Source organism: Plectropomus leopardus, chromosome 10 (genome assembly GCF_008729295.1).
Source record: "Plectropomus leopardus isolate mb chromosome 10, YSFRI_Pleo_2.0, whole genome shotgun sequence".
NCBI classification, from domain to species: domain Eukaryota; kingdom Metazoa; phylum Chordata; class Actinopteri; order Perciformes; family Serranidae; genus Plectropomus; species Plectropomus leopardus.
Genome location: NC_056472.1, coordinates 12,028,506 through 12,049,187, shown reverse-complemented (window position 1 = coordinate 12,049,187; position 20,682 = coordinate 12,028,506). Strand labels below are relative to the sequence as shown.

At 37.7% G+C, this 20,682-nt stretch overlaps 3 protein-coding genes across 3 annotated transcripts; 2 read left to right on the top strand and 1 right to left on the bottom strand.

The window, feature by feature from the left end:
- Window positions 1–1,856: 1,856 nt before the first annotated feature.
- Window positions 1,857–5,513, top strand: LOC121949591 (ADP-ribosylation factor-like protein 6). The gene is made up of 9 exons (XM_042495324.1): window positions 1,857–1,979; window positions 2,168–2,218; window positions 2,341–2,402; window positions 2,514–2,582; window positions 2,670–2,764; window positions 3,442–3,571; window positions 4,215–4,270; window positions 4,418–4,430; window positions 5,352–5,513. Exons 1-9 carry the CDS (start codon window positions 1,857–1,859, stop codon window positions 5,383–5,385), a joined length of 633 nt encoding a protein of 210 aa, XP_042351258.1. The 3' UTR covers window positions 5,386–5,513.
- An 848-nt stretch (window positions 5,514–6,361) lies between these two features.
- LOC121948617 (F-box only protein 47-like) lies at window positions 6,362–12,443 on the bottom strand. The gene is given in 12 exon segments (XM_042494009.1): window positions 6,362–6,492; window positions 7,490–7,649; window positions 7,947–8,089; window positions 8,211–8,360; window positions 9,396–9,435; window positions 9,437–9,573; window positions 9,942–10,050; window positions 10,250–10,324; window positions 10,543–10,619; window positions 10,781–10,942; window positions 11,926–12,122; window positions 12,397–12,443. Coding segments are annotated over 11 exon segments (1,338 nt in total). The 5' UTR covers window positions 12,110–12,122; window positions 12,397–12,443; the 3' UTR covers window positions 6,362–6,391.
- A 2,767-nt stretch (window positions 12,444–15,210) lies between these two features.
- Window positions 15,211–20,608, top strand: LOC121949444 (claudin-14-like). The gene is made up of 4 exons (XM_042495134.1): window positions 15,211–15,286; window positions 17,346–17,459; window positions 18,020–18,286; window positions 19,169–20,608. Exons 3-4 carry the CDS (start codon window positions 18,053–18,055, stop codon window positions 19,682–19,684), a joined length of 750 nt encoding a protein of 249 aa, XP_042351068.1. The 5' UTR covers window positions 15,211–15,286; window positions 17,346–17,459; window positions 18,020–18,052; the 3' UTR covers window positions 19,685–20,608.
- The last annotated feature ends 74 nt before the right edge of the window (window positions 20,609–20,682 follow it).

Below are 20,682 nucleotides of genomic sequence, written 5' to 3'. Positions count from 1 at the left end.
TGGGGCTCCGTGATAAATGTCAAAGGCAAACCGAGATCTTTGCTTTCAGTCACAGCGTAGTTATGCATCCAGGAGTAAAAAACAAGATGCACATCCAGACACACGCATACATATTTGCACACATACGCTCCCAGTCACAACCCCCTCTACAGAAAAAAGGAGAATATCAGATGCTGTTTGTTTAGCATGTTCTACTGCTGAGCAATGTTAGAACGTTCTTTTGTACAAAGTACAAGTATACTTATAATTCTTGTATTTTATTTTTCTATAATTTCCAAAGAGATGTTGTAGATCTTGCACACTGTAAGAGGCAGTTACAGCGAATATTTATTTGCAAATAAAGATGAACAGTTCTGGTGGTTGACTGCTCATTTAATTTGGTTGCCATATTTCAAAATATTACGTTTAATATTACTTACAAAAAAAGCAACATCTATAAACAAATTTACAAACATACGTAACACACATACTAAAACAAAACATTAAAAAAAAGAATAAAAAACAACAAAAAGCCAGACTAGACACAGACAAATAAAGTATTTCATTTTAATCGCAAAAAAAGTGAACAAAGTTAAGAACATACAAAAACAAAACATAAAAAAAATTTAAAAAAATAAAAGCCAGTCTAGAAGGAGATAAATATGGTTATTAATTTCCATCCAAAAAAGTAATAAATGCAAACAATTTTACAAACATACATAACACACCTACAAAACCAATCATAAAAAATAAAATAAAAAAATTAACAACAAAAAGCCAGACTAGACAGATTTAAAATGTTTCAGCCTATTACATGAACAAAAAGGACAACATGTGTTTAATATAAGTTTAGTTAAAAACAGCCTTAATTCAAAGGAAAAAAAGATGTCCTTTATCTTTCAGGTTGTGTGTTTTAAATGCTTAATATAGGAGAAATCTCACCAACATGTGTCACCTCACTGAAAAAACCTCAAACCTCAGCTTTAGTCTTGTCTCTTAAACTAACTTTAATGTTTATTCCTGTTGTTTTTTGTTCTTGTTTGTTTTTTTGTTAGTAAGTGATAATGTCACACTCTTTCACCCTCTTCAACCTGGCATACCTGGTAATTACATAAAGTCAGACACATGTCTGATAACCATAAGATGGAGCTGTTGGACCAGTCACCGCAGCTCCAGATCTGCCTGAGAGAAGCTCAAATTGAATTCCTAAAATCACAATGAAAATATTATATTAGATGTATGATTTTCAGATGGGATCCATCATATTTTTCCTGCTGAGAGTTTCCCTTCTTGTAAACAAGTATTTCCCCAGTATGCTTACATATACCATAATATCTTTGTATACATGTGATTTAGAGTGCCCACATTTTACAATATTTACAACCTTGTAGCCCTCTTTACGGTTACATTTATGTTTCTGTGTTTGTTATTTCTTATTCATTGTAGATTTACGTGAACATTTGTCGCAGTTTGCTTGAATTAGTGTAAAAGCAGATGGACTAATGCAACAGATAGTGGGTCCAATTAATTAATAATGTAAGGTTAGGTAAGGCAAGGTAAAGTGTTAGAAGAGTAAATCAAATGCATCAGGACAGGGCACCTAGAAAGCTCCGTACTCCATGATCAGGTCACCGGGTGGTTCGCAGAGCTTAATTCGCTTTAATAGGATTACCTGTCACAAGCTGGGATGCCCAGCCGGCATCCCAGCTTGTGACACTCTTTACAGCAAGTTCTGGGAACACGCCATCCACGGCTATGTTTATCATTATAGTTGCTTTGGTGAGAAATTGCTAATTTAATGTATTTACTTTGCAGTAGTCAGACTATCTATGGGGTGATGTGTTAGACTTTAAATGGTGTGGCTTTAATCGAGTGTAATGGGGCTGCTGGATAAACTGTCAGGCTGGCTTGGCCTCAGGAAGAAAGAGGTCAACGTTTTGTGTTTGGGTCTGGACAACAGCGGCAAAACTACCATCATCAACCAACTGAAACCATCAAATGTAAGTATAATGAAGTGGCCCTTACTTTGAGAATTAGAAAAAATTGAGAGGCCTATGTTTATTGTATAGTCTGCTATGTGGGCACACTCACTTATTAAGATACTCATATCATGATCATTTGGGATAAATATTGGCCTGTCAAAATCACTTTATTTCACTGCAATCATTCACTGATTGCTTGTTTTCAGCATTCGAATCATTTAGGCCCATTGTCAGAGGAGTGGAAACATGTTAGTCAGGTAAAGACCACATAATACTTTACTTATACCATTTCCTTGTTGACATACTTTTACCGTTACTTGTCTGTTTCTGTGTGTTTGTGTGCATGTCTCCGCCTGTTTGTGTGTGTGGGTGAATGCAGACACAGGCACAAGAAATAGTCCCAACAATTGGCTTCAACATTGAAAAGTTCAAGAGTTCAAGGTAGAATTTTATAGACATTTATAATGTGTATTTATTTGTTTTTTAATGCATTATTAGGTATCATTCTAAGCTGTGCGCTCTTTCTCTCTCTCTGTCTCTTTCTACATGCAGCCTGTCTTTTACAGTCTTTGATATGTCTGGGCAGAGCAGATATAGAAACCTATGGGAGCATTACTACAAGTATGACACACACAACATGCTCATCAGATATTTGTTGCAGCAGCATGACTGTGTGTCAGTTATAACCTCCTCTCTTCTCGTCCTCAGAGAGAGCCATGCCATCATATTTGTCATTGACAGCGGTGACAAACTGAGAATGGTTGTTGCCAAAGAGGAACTAGACACTCTACTCAATCACGAAGGTACGAAAAATATCTTCAATACTGCTTTACATATTTTGTAGAGAGACACAGTACAGGTACTATTTTTCCTGTAGAAAGTTTGATTTCCAAATACTGTAGGAATCATGCTTAGGCCTTTTATGAAATATGTTATTAGGCATGGTTCAGGGTTTATATTGTGAAATCTGTGAAATAACAAATGAAAGTTTTTTAATAAACATCATCAACATGATGACAATAAAATCTCACCAAAAAAGGAAGAAAATAAAATTGGAGTAAAAGTAACGGATTGCATAAGTTTATTTCACTGGGCAGCATCCCTTAAAACAAAGCTATTGAGAAGATAAGATAAAACTTTATTTAACCTGAGGGAAATGACTTTGCAGCATTTGCAAACCAAAGAAGGAAAGGTGCAGACACAAAGAGCACAAATGTAAAATAAATAAATAGATAAAACATTGAGGTGACTGGTTTTACTCCTCCATCATGACATGTAGTCTAATATGATATGACTTTCAATTCCCAATGTATTATTTTAAATAAAATTGACACTTTTAAAGATATAGATAGATAGTTAGAGGTCTACACAAACTCTTTGCTAAAATTTGTTATTGGATAAACAAAACAGAATTAAAATGATTCTCTTTCTATCTTCCTCTGGCACATGATTCAGTTTTTGTGTCTGTCCCGTTTTTCAGATATCCGCAGCAAAAAGATCCCAGTATTGTTCTTCGCTAACAAGATGGATCTGCGGGACGCCATGTCTTCTGTCAGGGTCTCACAGATGTTGTGTTTGGAGAAGATCAAAGACAAACCCTGGCACATCTGGTAAATTATCTGCCTTTGTTTTAACCCAGGCATGCTGCACACTGTAACACCGACCAAAATTTAGTTAATTATTCATCTGATTCTCACTTGTAGTGCTCGGGTCACACGCGCAGTCCTATAAGGAAGCTGTGAAGTTCATGTGGGGGTCACCACTTTATGGTCAAATATTCACCCTCATGATGGGTGTGTAAGCAAAGGCCACCTCCACAGATATTTTTGAGTAGTTTACAACAGGAATCCTGCCACTGTTTGGCACTCCAAGTGCACTTGGATTAAAAAGGTTCTGTCCTTTTCCCATCTGCAACATTTTGTGCTTCCAGAGTTACAGCTTAAAGTCTTAAACTGATACTATAAAGTGAAGAGGCGTGTTTACCCACTACCACTTTCCAGAGCTTGTTTCCAATATCCGCTTATTTGTCCTTTTCCGTAGCTCAGGTTAAACATTGTTAGGAGGCACAGTTATTGGAAAGCCTGGTTATTTTACATACATGTGTTTACCACCTTGTTTACTCATTAGACAGATGGAAGGCAGGTGGATTAAGAGCTAGACAGCTTTTAACATCCAGGATCCAAGAAAAGTCACGAGAAAGTGAATGTGTGCCATGAGGAGATTAACTTCTCGACATCTCCTTGTTTTTGTCAGTGCCAGCAACGCTATCAAGGGAGAGGGTCTCCAGGAGGGGTTGGACTGGCTACAAGGTAATGTGCCTGTTCAGTAATTTTTTTATTAAAACCCTCATACTCTGCCAAAAAAACAGAAAAGTTACTATGTGCTCAGAATTTTAATGTCAATGTAAAAGTGCTGTCTGAATTAAGACTTGTGTTGTTTTTTTTTTATACCCATAGAACAAATTGCACAGTGAGTATTATCATGCCTTGTCGTGTCAACATGTAAAGTGACTGTGGTGGTAGATTGTGTCTCAGCATCTCTCTGGATGTGTAGGACAAATGAGCATTACCAAAAACAGGAGGTATTTGTGACTGTAATTAACACTAAAGAGAAAAATCTTGTAATATTAATCCTTAGAAACCTGGACTGAAATCACTTTTCTTGTGGTGCATCAAGACATCTTATTATTATTATCTTAGTATTTCAACCTTTGTTTGGTTTCTTTTGAAAACATTTCAAAGAAGGAAAATAGTAACAATGTCACCCAAAATGCAGGAATTCATAGATTTAGAGAAAACTGTATTTATTATTATCATAACTATTTATTTATATATTCGTATTTAAGTTTTTACAGAATCACTTTGAGATCTTCAGGTCTTTTTTTTACTTTCTGACTTTTTTGTAGTTGTTTTTTGCTCATTTTCAAGTAATTTACTTTTCTTTACTTATTTCTTGCCAATTTCTGGGTAATTTCTAGAGTCTGCTCAATGCCTTCTTCTCATGTTTTTTTTTAAATAGAAATTAAGACAGTTTGCTTAGGTTTCCGAGGTTAAAATTACTCATCTTCCCCTACAGACATAAATACCATCCAAATTGAACTTTTGTGTGGTAGCTTATATACTGTAGATCTCCTCTTGTCCAATATGAAGGTAAATCTCTGTGTTGTGTACATTTCCTGGTGTAACTGCTCAGCAAATCAACTCAAAATAAAAGTCATATTTTTTTGTAAAAATGCCAAAAAGATCAGATATGGTTTTGAATTATTTAAAATGTGTTTTGCATCACAATTACATGTTTTTCCTCAAAATCAGTTGGGTACAAATACAGCACAACCAGCTCCAAAATAGGAAAATTATAGAGATGTTTCTTTCTTTTTTTTCCTACCATCAGATCATATCAAAACAATGAGCACATGAACGAGTGAAATGCCTGTGACCGTGGACATGATGTGGATGTGGTGACTGGATCTCATTTACCGCCTGGTGAATTCATCACACTCCGTGTTATAGGCCTTAAACTTCATTGTTAAAATCTAGTACTTTTTGTGCACGCTCCAACTGACACCATGTTTCTTTAAAAAAAAAATTAACAAATCCTGCTAATAGTACAATTTGTGTGCACGCCGTAAAGTGATTATTTAAAGCGGCCACTAATAGTTTGGTACCAATGTTGTAAATCATTACTGACACTAATGTGAATGCAGTCTGCATAAGACACTGAAAATATCCTGTATGCTGTTTCTGTACACAGAAAATGTTTAACATTTGTATCTAAAGCTGCCTCTTTTTTGTTCCGTGACATATCTTTTAATTTAAGAAATTTCATCAACTTTTTTTGAAACTGCTCTCAGTGCTGAATATTGTACTGCCTGGAGGATAATAAAAGCTTGTTATTTGCTGAGGGTGTGCTTTGTTTCCATTTTTTATGTGATGGTAGCTGCCTTAAATACTTACAATATACAAAACAAATAATGACAAATAAAATTGAAAATATAAATTTATTAAATTATACAAAAACAATGAAATCATTGCATCACAACGACATTTACCGAGGGGTTCAATGTGAATAAATTATAAATAATGTCAATAAATATCGCTCCAGTGAATGAATAAATATTAAATATGTTTTATAAACATAGTAATGAACAAGATTTAAGAACTTTGAGGAAAAAAATATAAAATATGTATAAATAATCATTCTGCTGCCAAACAGCTCTTTTTCCAACCAACAAATGCAGTGTGTTTTTTATATCATAGAGTGAAACCTTCGATTTCTCCGAACTTTCAAAGCTACCATAAAACATTTCCCAAATCCTTCTATTTTTGTAAAAGTCCATCACTCTCTTTAGTTCACTTCTTTAGGTAACGTCTTCATTATTGAAGTTTGTATTTTTCCCACCTCTTCCTTGACACTTTCAATTTGCATCACTACTATTTTAGGAACATGTGGAGGAATTTGGTGTGGAAGCGAGCACTGGAGTCCAGAAGGACACACAGGGTCTGGAAAGTCTCCCGGTCCTCGAGGTGGTTCCCTGAGAGCAGATGATAGCATTAATAATGAGTTTTTATACAGCACTTTAATGTGAATCAGAGGCTCTGCAGGTCTATTCAAAGAAATATCTTGGCCAGTGGTTCCCAGTTCCGAACATAAAGTGTGTTTTCTCTAGCTTTTCTCAGATCTACCTCAGTTTAAAAGCTAATACAATGAAACAATCTAAGGAGGAAATATCTCTCTTTGGTTGAATTGTTCACAGCTAATAGACTCATGAAGCCTATGATGACAGGGTGTCTTGGGTCACGAGCCAAAGAGGTTGAGAACCATCAGTCTATAGAATACCAATATATTTACAGTATGTGAATGTGTTTGAACTGAGAAGCACATTTCTAAAATCACTCCACTTATTTCCCTTAAAACTCATTCAGTATGCTCTACAATTATATTCACATCAGCAAAGAACATAACAACATAACATAAGAAATACACCACTACAGAGTTTTTTTATTAGCGTGGGTACCAATAAAATAGCTCCAAACATTTTAAAAAGGGACATAATCATGAGGGCTTGCTCTAGGTGGCAAAATTGAGAAGAAAAAAAAGAGAGGCAGAAAATATTTTCAATATTTATTTTATATTTTCATATATAAAAATAAATAAAAAATATTTTCAAAACATAAAAAAATCCTACCACTACCACTCAACCCTATATAAGCTTGAATGTTTTTTTTTTTTTATAGGTACAGGGTATATACATACAAACAAATCTGTGATTGTGCATTTCAGTCAACATCTCTAAATGCATCATATTTTCTTTGGTAACTGTTTGAATCTGCCTACATCTCTGCACATGATGTGATTCTCTTGTTTGTTTTGTTGGTTTTCTCTCAAAATGTTACCATAGCTTTAACCGCCACTTTAATGCTGTAGTTACTTTTCCGTCATACTTTTATGAGTACAATATCAGTATCATATATTATTTCCTGGGGTCAAGACGAATCAGATTTGTACTGCAGGAAGCTGCACCACCTTACCTGTTAGAGAGAACTCAAAAAACTCCCTGGTGACCTCTGAGAACATGTTCTCCAGTTGATGGATGAAGCTGAACCGTTCGGGAGGCGTGCTGAACGTCCCGCAGATCTGCTGCACCAACTTCACCGCCCAGGACATGTGATAGCCGTCCTTCTCACACACCTGAGGATGAAGAGAACTGAACCAATCAGCTCTGACCAGATCTACAGATCAATCATGCGCCCTGCCAATCACAAACTGCTGCTGAGGAAAAAAAATATTCACGAAGAGCTCTGCCGGTGCTGCGTTCATGTCTAAATTTAGAGAGGGGACACAGAATGACCCCTATCCTTCACTGTCGTCAGCTATCGCCACATATGGATTCCAATTCTGTGAGAAATACTGCCGTAAATGAGCCTTAAGTTGATGCAAATTTCCTTAAATCTATTCATCTGATGATAAAATAACTAGGGTTCCCACCAGTATGATGTACACGATGAGTCTGGAGATCTCAGGAAGTCGTCCATTGATGGCCTTGCTGGCCAGAACAGTGTAGCAGAGACTGCTGCCACACAGCACCAAGAGACGAGCCACATTCTCCACATGCCACGGCTGAGGAATGACTGAGGATGATCAAGCGCAGGACAAACAAGTTACGTTTCTTTTCACTTTGGCAGCCGGTTACCCTCATTTGTGTCTTTCTGTGACATGAAAACTTTTTTTAGGAGAACTGAAGTATGATACCAATGAGTTCCTCAACGATTGCCAGCAGTAAATTGGTTGTCTGGCCTTTGTCTTCTAGTTTGCCCAAAAGCAGGAGGATGGCCCTGGCCAGGTCCCACAGAGCGCTGTGAGGAAGCCCCCTCTCTGCCAGATCCTGCCACCCGCCGGTGCCTGCATGGACGAAAGAAGCTCACTGTGTCATGCACGACCACATCACAATGGAAAAACTAGACAAGCTGGACAGGAGGTGAGCCAAGTTTTCCAACTACAGCCAAGCGCGAGCAGTCATTTGGTGCAGAAAGCAAATCACTTCAGGACAAAACTTGCCACTAATGTATTATTTTTTGTTTAAATTTAAATTGCTCAGTACTTACCGTAACCAAGGGGGATTACAGTGATTGTGTTTTCAGAGTGTAAACAAATCCAGGAACTTTCTTCTCAACAAAACAAAAGCTGGCCCTGATTTATTTGTTCTCATAAAGTCAAACATATAAACTGATTATTTTTATAAAATAGTATAAAATAGGGTTGCAGCAATATTAGATATACCATAATATGAAAGTTGAAGTTTGTTCAACCAAAACTAAGTGTGGCCTGGCTTTATTTCTTTAAAAAAAAACTTGGCAATGAGCAACAAAAGAAGAAATGAACCAAAAATGATCAAGAAATTAGTAAAAAAAAAAAAAAAAAAAACTAAAAATGAAGGTTTTTTTTTTAAGTTTAAAAACAAAGATAATAGATTATAGAACCTAATTTATATTTTTATATATTATTATTATTATTATTATTATTATTATTATTATTATTATTAGTATATATTATCATGATAATCACAAATATAGCTTTATTTTACATTTACATTTTAAATTTTAAATATGTAATTATGATAAATAGAAGTATAGGTTTTCACTAGCTTTCTTCTTTTTTCCCCGGACATTTTTTTCTAGTTTTAAAAGAACATTTTCTTACATTTCTTACCAAGTTGCTCGATGTCTTTTTCCCTATGTTTTTTTTAATTAATCGCACAAATTTGCTCAGGGTTTGAAGTTGTAAAGTTTTTTAAGGTTAAAGGGAAGTCTAACTGATAATAATAATAATAATAATAATTGTCATTATTATTTATTATTATGTAATACTGTGAAGCCACAATACTTTCTGAACTGAAAATCTCATCCCATTGTAACCCTAGTATGAAAGTAATCTTACCCTCAGGCAGCAGAGGTCCATAGAGGATTAACAGTAAGTAAGTGTGCCTGGCTGACCATGGGCCAAGGCTTCAGGAGTTGCATTAGCCAGAACTGACACTCTGTCTGGCTTAGCCACGGGTCCAACAGAACTTGGCGGCAGAAAAGACGGAGCTGCAGCCTTTGGTACCACCTCACCCCTGAGCACGGACAAATGAGTAAAGACAGATGTATTATTGTATTATCTAGTTCAAGATTTTCACAAGGCTCAACAGGAGAGTGATTCTCATTCAGATTTTAATCACCTACGAGACCCATGCATGCTGCTACAACCAATGACACTAAGCTGACCCAGGAAAACTAAGATGCTTATCTTAAATGCAGTGCAGACTTCATTCAGTTTTCACCAGGAGTGATTAATATTTCTACAAAAAAAAAAAACCCTAGACTATCAGAATATTTTTTAAGATGTTATAATCCCCACATATTAGTAGAAAGAATAATGTCCCCGCTGGTGGTCCGCTCTATATTCAGCAACATTTTTACTTCCACACAGCGAGAGACACACCTGGTTTTGCAGTGACGACAGCATCTATTTTCTGCATCAGATTTGTGAGGTCACACAGGAAGTTGAACACTCTGTGGCACTCCAGCTCATCCCACCCTGCAATCAGCGTCTGCAGAGTGTTCAATAGAGCATACATTAACATTTTCATTAACAGAGAAGACTCATATTTCCCTGCTAAAATGATGCACTGGGATAGGACACTGAAAGATTTCTCGACCTTAAATATTCAGTGTGTCTACCTGGAGTTTGTCCACCCACATTCAAGTGACATTTTATTACACAACACTGTATTTCTATGAGGCCCTCACCTGGAGGAAGACTCCATAGCAGCTGAAGCCAATGCAGTCTGGTGCCAAACACTTCTCCAACAGGAAGCAGGGAATCTGAAACAGAGCCTCTTCATTAGCAACAGTTATGTTAACTAGATATCAATGTGGCTGAATGATATATTGTTTCAGCGACAGCTTTGCAAAACGTGCATTTTCAGCTTTCTGGTAGCAAATCATTTAGCCTGATGTAATTAAACTTTCTTTTTTTAATGTGGCATTTAATACATCATATAATCTAACTTTGCTCGCCCTCTCACCTCTCCTTTTCGTACCTGTGAAAACTTGCTATAGATAAACTTCAACCTGTCCTTTGTTGGTAGCAACAGCGTGCATCTCTTGAACAACAATCCTGAGACAATGAACACAAAAGCACATCATTAAATTAAAAACATATATTAATTATTTTCTTACCTTTTACTTGACAAAGTAGCTTATCTCTAGCACTATTGGTTACTTATAATTACAAGATATAAAGTCTCGGAAAACAGCGAAAGAAACATTGCCACTCACCCAAGTCTCTGTAGTGTCCAACAGTGGATTTTTGCTCAGGGCAGGTGCGGTGGTGAAAGCTCTGAATGATTCTTTTATTCCTCCAGGTTAGAGTGGAGATGTAGTCCACAACGGATTTAGTGATATCCTTGGACACCATGCTGAATACGCTGAGCTCCAGCACTGACACACACATATTTTCATCTCATACATTTGAAATTTTGGAAAATTAACTTTTTTTAAAATACAAGGACCAAAAAAGCATTGCTTTTTTCACCTGTTTTTCTAATACTGTCCTAAAAAGTAGTGGTTAAATTGAAGAAATGAACATAAATTATGGTATACACATGCAAAAACTGTATCGCACAAAGTGTGTACACATACCTCAGTAGTATTTGTTATATTATTGATCATTAATGTACATATGAATCTTGAATTTGAAATACCCAATGAGTGCTAATCAACGCTCAACCACGTACTGTACAAAATGTCAGGACTTTGATGTAATTTAGAGCAAATGATGTAGTACTTGTTTTTGTTACCATGGCGTTTATTTCTGACTTAGTCAGCAAAACACATTAAAGTTTCAATCGCGTTTATATATTCATAGGTTATGTTAAAAGGATTACCGATTGCACCTACCCAAAGGTGGAGTGGGTATTTACATCCTATATTTCATTAAAAGTATTAATACCTGTTACCAGTTTTAAAATCCTGCATTGAAAATGGTACTTGAGTAAAATTACTAATGCAATCAGGAAAATATGTACAAGTATTACAAGTAAAAGTACCCAGTGCAGGAAAAAAAATGTCAATTCAAATCAAAATAATTAAAAGGAAAAGCTGTAAATCCCCATATCTGAAAAGCTGAAACGGTAGAATGTATTGCATAAAAATAATTTTTAAAATGATCAATATAGTTGCCAATTATGTATGGTTTTTGTGGCCATACAAATAATCAAATAATTGTGGTGGGTTGAAAGATGAGATATTTCCCTCTAAAGTGTACAGTGGAGGTACAAAGTGGCAAGAGATTAAAAAACTCAAGTGAAGTACTGCACATTTGTAAGTACCGTACTTGCGTTAATTTATATAGTTACAATTCACCTAGGAAAAAATAATATTGACATTTTTATATTTTCCTTGCATTTCACCACAGCACCTACCAGACAGTTTGTCCAGGATCATGTCAAACACCTCCGCCGGGAGTCCGTGGAAGAAGCAGCCGCTGGTGTTGGCCTGGCTGCGGGTCACGACGCCTCTGGTCGGACGGGGCCGATAGTGAGTCCTCTTGCTGGATTTGTGTGTCGCTGTGTACCTCCCTACACTTCTGGAGGCTTTCCTCACCATTGCGCTGACCTAACTGTAATTAACAAAATAAGGCAAATTTGACGTTAAACTAAAATATATTCTCAAATTACCTTAAAGTTAGCTAAAAAAAATCACAATTTCACCGGAGACGCAGCTATGCTAGGTCACTAGCTAACGTAGTTAGCTAAACCACTTCACTGAATTTCTGAAAAACTAGATTCATATCGCTGCGGTTTCGTTACTTTAGGGGTTTTTTAAGGCTGTCAAAGACTGAGATATGTTACCATAGGAATGCAAGCTAGTGTCAAAATAACAGAGTATCTTACCAATTTAGTAATGTCAACAGGCAGGAATATGCGTCTGCTGTACAGCTCAGGTCAGCTGTGTTAGTCTGAAGTAAATAAGACAACGGCGCGAAATTAATAACTTTACAGACAGTAACGGAAGTCTCCACGTGAAGAAGCCTGTCCCACTTTGTCTCTTTGAGGTAAAAAATATATATTATTCAGATAAGCTGCCATAAAATGCATTATTAAGGACAACCAAAGTATTCAAAATGTCTGTAAGTAAGTAACGTTATAAAGCAAGGACGTTTTAGGTGGCTTCATCATTTTGTGTAAATGACATGGTCTTGTCTATTTTCATTACAGATTAATCTGCTGATTATTTTATAGGGACTGTTCATTATTTCTGGGGCGGGGGGGCGGGGGGGGGGGGGGGGGGTGCAGTTCAAATGAATTATTTTAAGCACTTGAGGGGGAGCTGTGTTTTCGATTTGGCTTAGGGAAAAAAAAACATACAAGTTTAAATTTTGTATTTATTTTAAATACCCTCAGAACCCCAAAATCCACATTTGCTTTTGAAAAGCGTTTTCTAAAATCACACCATTTATCATAGTCATAAAATTGTGAAATGGGGTTAATTATGTAAGTCATACCCCATCCAGCCCTTACTTGAGTAAATAAAGCACATTTTCTCAAATTAACAGATTAATTGTTCGCTCTATAAAATGTCAGCCAATAGTGAAAAATGTCCATCTCAGTTTCTTATTGTCCACGGTGATGTTTTGTCAGACCAAAAGATATATATATATATTCAGCTTAATATGACATAAAACAGAAAAAGTAAAATCCCATATTTTAGAGGCAGGAAATAGCTTTTTTTGCTATTTATGCATGAAATATTACCATAATAATTTATCAGTTATCATAATAGTTGGGGATTATTTACTGTAGATCAATTTATCAATTAGTCAACTAATTGTTGCAGCTGTCATCTCTTCCCAATGAAATTATCATTCTTAAACATCTGATGTTTAAGAATAATTAATTGATTATTCTTAAACATAATCCAGTGGTAACAGATTGCCCTCGATTTTATTTATTGCCTACCTATTTATTTTAAAAGACGTATTCTGCACACACACACAGTGTTTTAAGTCATTCTTGCTGATTAGGGATGAGTGTTAATCATCTGTTAGGGTGGGACAACTTTTACTTTTCCCAGTGCTTTAAGTTCACAAAGGCTGATGACCTCACATGACTCCCATCATAGCTCCTCCCAGCCTCAGCCTGAGCAGAGGTCTAATCAGCCAGGATGAGCAACACCCATGTGGGAGTGCTTTTAAAATACACTAACTTGTATTACATAGATTTAGACAGTGTTGGGTATGCCTGCATATATGAGGCAGTGTGTACAGCACAAAAAAAGAGAGCAGCTTTTGAGACCTCTGAAGATATAAAAACACCAAAAGATGAAGGCCTGTGCTGCACACGCCATCATGGCTGTGTTACCCTCCAGCACCGTGCAGCTATGCTCAGCTGCTAATCACGGGATTATTCTGCTTAACTAAGACTATTAAGTGTTCCACATTCAAATGGCGTCTCCCACAGGCAGACCTTGGAGAGGATCATCCCCTCACTATAGAGCTCTCACAGAGCAGTGGGTACTGCACCAGGCTGTTGTACACCAACAGGATGTCATGGTAGGTTACACCTGGGGCAGAGGGAGAGCGAGAGAGAAGGAAGAAGATGGACCGCAGACGAACCATGACATAAAACTGCAGTTTTGAGTGGCCTCACCTGGCTCACAGAACAGTATGTATCACACACTCAATCATTTTGGTACAGTTTGGCTATTAGCTTTGCAGTGTTGCTTTTATGGCTTAATCCTCTGAAGCCTGGATCAATGTCAATTTTCTTGTGATGCATTTAGATGCCTTTTCACAGGTATCTAAACCTCTTGCCCCTGAGCAAATTGGTTGGATTTCTTTCAGAAATTGAGCAGCATGACGAGAAATCTCCTGCAAATTGCAACAAATTAATAGATTTAGAAAATATTTTTTTTAAAGCTAGGGAGAAATTTGCAGAGAACTACATTTCCAATCACTATAATTATATATTTACAATGATTTTACAGACAAGTTATAATTTTTAGATCATTTCTGTGTTATTGTTTGTTTGTTTTACTGTCCTTTTTGTTCATTTTTTGTTTGGTTTTTTTGTTTTGTTTGTGTTTGTTTGGGGGTGGGGGGGGGGGGGGGGGGGTGCTCATTTTCAGGTAATTTCTTGTACTTTTGTTATTATTTTTGGGTTATTTCTTCTTGAACTGCTCATTGTCTTCATCCCATTTTGTAAGGAAATCAGACCAATTAACTCAAGGGGTTAAATGCCTCCTAACTGAACCCATTCAATAAGTTAATATGAATGTTTTTCCAAAAGTTGCTTATAAGTTGATATGTTATTTAATTAGTCATATTTTTCTTCATCGTTTCTTTTCTTTGTGTCCATTATTCATTCAACAGATGTGGGGATGCAGGGAGCTGAATTATTGAGACCAAAACAGCACAGCCAGTGAGGACAATATCTCCTCTGTCTGTCTCTGCTTGGCAATGCTGCTCTGCCTCCGGGTCCACAAATTTATCAGTCAATAGCAACAGGCCAGCACAGGGACTGTGTCTCGTGTCATCTCTGACATGATGCTCCTGATGCCGACAGGGATAATGTTGCTGCTGCTGATGATAATATCTAACAGCGGCCAGTCAAATATCTGATAATCCTGCAGCACAGACACATATTCGTTGTCTGTTGAGGCAGCAGCAGAGACAGAAGGAGCTGGTCAGGGTGGAATCGGTGCCAGTGGCCCTATTTATCTGGAAGAGTACCGTCTGGACACCTGCTGTGACCATGGCTTTGTAGTCCCTGTGTGACCTTGTTGGTGAGTACCCAAATATACAAAGTTTTTTTTCTCAATATTAAAATGTGAAAGCTAAAGCAGCATCCCGTGTGCAATATTTTATTTGTGTAGATATGCAATTGGCAAGTGTCAGAACTTGATGAATATTATATCAGTTTTGCTCTTTGTTGGGCTCATTTTTTGGCAACCTGAAACACTGGGCATCGGCTTCAGTTCAACTCTGTGGGGACACACAGATGAAACTGGGAGTTTGGGGGTTCACCGTCAGAAATAATTTCATGCATTCTGGTGAATTTTTATTTACCAATTTGTGCACGTTCTGTATCAACTTTGGGTGTAAATGTCTTTAATTTGGTCAAAATAACAGTGCTACTTTTATCTTTTCATTGGGGGTGCAGGGTCAAATGCACATGTTCTGAATATGGAGGGGGATGTGCCACCCCCGCCCCCGAAATCTACGCTTCTGATGAAACATGACATTTGTCACAGCCTTGCCTTTGTTCCTATGGCTCACTTGTTATGCCTTCAGCGAAGTCAATCATTAAGTAAACACAATGCGGCTTGTATTTCTGATATTTTAAGAGGCCCCATCAGTGCCAGGTCTAACACTGAACAATAAATCTGGCTATATAAACGGCCTCTGTTCTCTCAGGAAGTTAAAACAATGGGTCTGTATAAGCATGGTTTGGTTTTTTTGCTATCAGATTTTAAAGGGACAGATCACCTTAAAATACTAAAAAAAATGAATATTAATATTAAAATACTAATTTTTCCTCTTACCCGTGGTATTATTTATTGATTCAGACTGATTGGTGATTGGTGTGAGTTGCCGACTGATGGAGATATTGGCTGTTGAGATGTCTGCCTTCTCTTTCATATAATGGAACTAGAAGGCGCTCGTCTTGTGGTTCTCAAACCACCAAACAAACAAAAAACAGTAATTTCTCTTTTCAGACACATAGAAATCATGACCCGGTTACTCAAGATAATCCATAGACCATGTTTGGAGCAATTTCATATAGAAACTATTTTCTTTCTACCGAACTACACCTGCCAACCATATCTGCACACAGAAGGAAATGTGCATCTAGTCACAGCTCAGTGGTGCTCGGGCCGGTAGCAGTACATGCATGTTTCCTTCTGCACCGTGATACAGTTGGGGTTGTAGTTTGGTCCAAGGAAAATGGTTCTAACATGTAACTGCCCCCAGAAAGGTCAAATTTCAAATGTATTTTTGCCACTTTGAGCACCACAAGTTGAGTTCTATTTAATTCAATTATGTTGGAAAGAAGGCAGACATCTCTACACCTAATATCTCCAACGCTCAGCAACGATCTCGATTGATTAAATAACACTACAGATAAGAGGAAAAAAAGTATGTATTTATGATTTGGGGTTAAAATGTCTGTTTAAAGTAACTGCTTTCATACTTGCAGGTACAAAAAGGAATTTTGCATCTAAATGGGTATCATTCACCAGTTAAGTAAAAAACATTTTCATGGTTGATGATGTGTTATTTTTAGGGACTTGGGTTCTCATTATTTGAAAAATTGCCAGATCATTATTATCATTTTGTTTTTCCACCAAGAGAACATTTTGTTCAAAACATTTAGAGGGTACAAAAGTAAATGCTTAACTACAAACGATTTTCTCACTGAGGCCGAGAGCTTCCTGGGCAGTTGTGGAATTTTTACCGTCTTGTGTAAAATTCTAAATGTAGGACTAAGTGTCAGGTGATTTCAGGTCAGAGATTAAATTGGACATAATATAAGTCGGTCAGTCATTACCAACATAAGTCACTACTGTCCTGTTTTGTCACAGTTTAGGGCCCATCAGCTAGAAGTGCTCTGTCATCAAGTCATTCAGTCCCTCTCTCTCAAATACCCTGCAGAGCTGTGAAAAATGTTCAAAGTTAGTGGTTTATAACAGTACTCTCAGCTTGGGTGGTTTCTGTAAATGTTTAATTTCCTCTCGCTCTCTCCTTTCCTGAGGGGTGGCGGGAGCTTAACAAATAGACTGCTGTGCTTTGCCCTCCAGAGGAGAGCGTTAAACAGGTGAAGCTGAACACTGCTCTCATTAGTTACAGATGCAGTCACCTGCCACTCACCAGAGACTGATGCCAGAGAGTTTCCACAGCTATTTCTGCCCGCACTTCGGAGACACTTGAGGAATGGCTCAGACTCTGTGACTGGATGTAAGCTCAGTGGAATTTACTGTATGAATTTACTGGGGACCGCGCAGATAACAGGAGGAATCCAGCCTCGTCTGCAGACTGAGAGACTTTAGTTTTGTTCTGAAAGTGTTTTGTTTGTATGTGGCGAGATGCTTCTGCATGTTGATTTTCAGTGGATCCAATGCATATTCATGATCCTGCTTACTGGCGTGTATTTTGAGATATCTAAGTGCTATTAATTATCTCCCACTGTATCAGTATTCAATACTATTCTCAATTCCACGAGGAAAAATTGGCATTGACGGCATACAAGTTAAATTCTTATTAAAAGATAAACGTGACAAGGCTGTAAAACAACAACATTGACTTTTCTTGTCCAAGGTAGTAGCAGAGAACAGCAGAATGACTGGTAAACATTAACAATATGAGAGAGTGAGAGGGCACAGCTTGTGTCAGTGTATTGATTCAGCAGAAAATGAGTACTGACACGGTTCCAAATACTTACAAATACAACCCACAAACGCTAACTTACTAACTTGCTCATAAACAGTGATATTAATCTATAACTTTGTACTTTGCAGTTTGACCATCCGTCATAGTCGAGGGCGTAAATCATGGCCAACATGGCGGTTCAACTCCTTGGCTTCTTCCTGGGGCTGCTGGGGTTTGCAGGAACTGTGGTCGCGACTCTGCTCCCCCACTGGCGCAGCACAGCGTACGTGGGCTCCAACATCATCACAGCTACCTCCTACATGAAAGGCCTGTGGATGGAGTGTGTGTGGCACAGCACAGGCATTTACCAATGCGAGGTGTACAGATCTCTACTGGCGCTGCCACAGGACCTGCAGGTACTACACATTTGTCATTTGGTGAAAGTTTTTATTTAAAGGACCTTTATCTTATCATGAGAAATAACAAAAAAAATATTCATTTATCATTTAAATTATCAAGTCATGATTTTTCAAGCAAAAATGCCTGACATTTTCAAAAGTCAGCTTTTCTACTTTTTTTTATCTTATATAAACTGTAAACTACAAAAGAAGTATTTCCCCTTAAAAAAGATGGTCATGGTTTACCACACTAAATTTCCCACATTATTATTATACAAAGCAAGTTTTCAAATCAGGAAATGGTCCTTTTAATTGAATAATTGAGAAAATAATCAACCAGTTTTATTTCATTTTGTGATTAATAGTTAATTTGTCTGTTGATTGATTTTTTAAAAATTTTTACTTTACTCGCACTTACTTGCATTGCCCAGATGGATAGATTGATGGACTGGTATGGCGCAGTTGCAGTTTTCTAACCCTAAAGGCTAGAGTCAGACTCTGTTTAAATTCCAATGTTAAAGATATACGATGCAGAATTTTTCCAAAAGACTAATATATGGACTCATACAAAAGTAATCCCTCTCAATTGTCCACTAATATTGTGTGAGAGCGTATTTGTTTGCATGGCTACATGTTCTTGTTTTCTTCTTCTTTTCTGTATTTGGGATGTTTCTGGGTGAGGAATTCTCCACGTGAGGTGGAGAATTTATAAAAGGTAGCAAGAGTGTGCCAGACCATAACCAGCAGGTATCCGAAGAGAGCTCCAAAATAATATCGAACAAGAGTGAATCTGGGGTTGACTTTCTCATTCACTTTCACTCGCGATACCGTTAACAAACAGTAACTGTATATTTCTGCATTGTGTAGTTTAAAGTGCTCGTCTATTCTCTTCTGCGTTAGGCTGCCCGGGCGCTCATGGTGCTCTCCTGTGTCACATCAGTCCTTGCATCTGTGGTGTCTGTAATGGGAATGAAATGCACCCGCTTCGCCCGGCACTCGTTAATCAAGTCTCCCTTGGTCCTAAGTGGGGGGATCTGTTTTATCTGTGCCGCCCTGCTCTGCCTGATCACCGTGTCCTGGACCACCAACGATGTCATCATGGATTTCTATGACCCCTTCCTTCCCAGCGGGTTGAAGTATGAGATCGGCCTGGCCGTGTACCTCGGCTACGCCTCATCCTGCCTCAGTCTGACCGGAGGCCTGGTGCTCTGCTGGAGCAGCAGCAGTGGCAGGTCACAGAGGCCCCTCCATGTGCAGAGGAATCGACCACTATCACCTCCCCCTGCCTTTAACCACATATATCCTCCTGCACCGCCCTACAAACCCCCCGAGGCCCTGAAGGACAATCACGCTCCTTCACTTTGCTCCCTTTCCAGCAGCTACAGCAGCGGCTACAGGCTCAGCAACTACGTCTAAGACCAGAGGAAATACTAACACGATACCTGCAAAACCATGGGAACTCTGGTGAACAAAATGACTTTTATTGTCTTAAAGACTTTAGCCTCCCATAACACAAAAAATCGAAAAGCAGAGATGTTTTGTTACTTCACCATCTTTGACTAAAAATCAGATTTTGAAAGGATATTACAAATGACAAACTGCTGAGGCTGTCATCTGACTTTCACATGACCAGATTTGACAGCCAAACAAAACTCACATTGTGAGTGAGAGTGAACTGAGAGCAAAGACCCGTTGACCTCCTGCAATGTACATGATGGACCAGAAGATGGCAATATTTTACTGAAAACAGCCGAGGAGAGACTACACAGACATACAGTAGATCCCTCTTTCCTACCACGTTAGAACAGGTTTCGTTCTGGTTGCCTCACCTAATTTTGAACAGTTCGGAACATTTCAACCATTTCAACCAACCAACTATTCAGAACCAAAATCAAGTTCGGTTCTCAGCTGGATCCAAAAACAGACAACGAACAAGGCAACAATAGAAAAGTCAAGTAATCATCAAAAAAAAAAAAAACTGTATGGAATGGTCTCATGGGTAGTTGGTCCATGCATGTTTTTTGGGTTAAAACAAATATCTTTAAAAGCAGCACAGATGTTTGCAGGTAATCAATGCAATGCACATTTTTCCTTCTACTGCTTATTCCCATTGTGCATTATGCAACACCCTCCATTGACAACATCCTTGATTACAATGGTTCCCCTCAAAACTGGTGGAAATGCAGAGTGGTTTGCTAGATATCGCCAAGGTTTCAAGAATCCTAAACAGAACTGGTTCAAGAAGCACAGATAATTTAAGGGCAAAGAGGTAACCATTTCCTTACTGTATGCTATAACACTTTTTTATGGATAAGCAATTGTTCTGTTCCTTCTGTTGTTGCCTCCTTTCTAGTTAGGGCAGAGCAATATATTGATAATATATCTATCAGGATATGAGACTAGATATCCTCTTA

What these genes read in the sequence shown, in the direction of transcription:
- LOC121949591 (XM_042495324.1), top strand. Translation starts at nt 1,857, where the DNA reads ATGGGGCTGCTGGATAAACTGTCAGGCTGGCTTGGCCTCAGGAAGAAA. An exon ending in AGTGGAAACATGTTAGTCAG is followed by an intron (nt 2,219 to 2,340) that starts GTAAAGACCACA and finishes GGGTGAATGCAG; the next exon opens with ACACAGGCACAAGAAATAGT. An exon ending in GAAAAGTTCAAGAGTTCAAG is followed by an intron (nt 2,403 to 2,513) that starts GTAGAATTTTAT and finishes TTCTACATGCAG; the next exon opens with CCTGTCTTTTACAGTCTTTG.
- LOC121949444 (XM_042495134.1), top strand. Translation starts at nt 18,053, where the DNA reads ATGGCCAACATGGCGGTTCAACTCCTTGGCTTCTTCCTGGGGCTGCTG. An exon ending in CGCTGCCACAGGACCTGCAG is followed by an intron (nt 18,287 to 19,168) that starts GTACTACACATT and finishes CTTCTGCGTTAG; the next exon opens with GCTGCCCGGGCGCTCATGGT.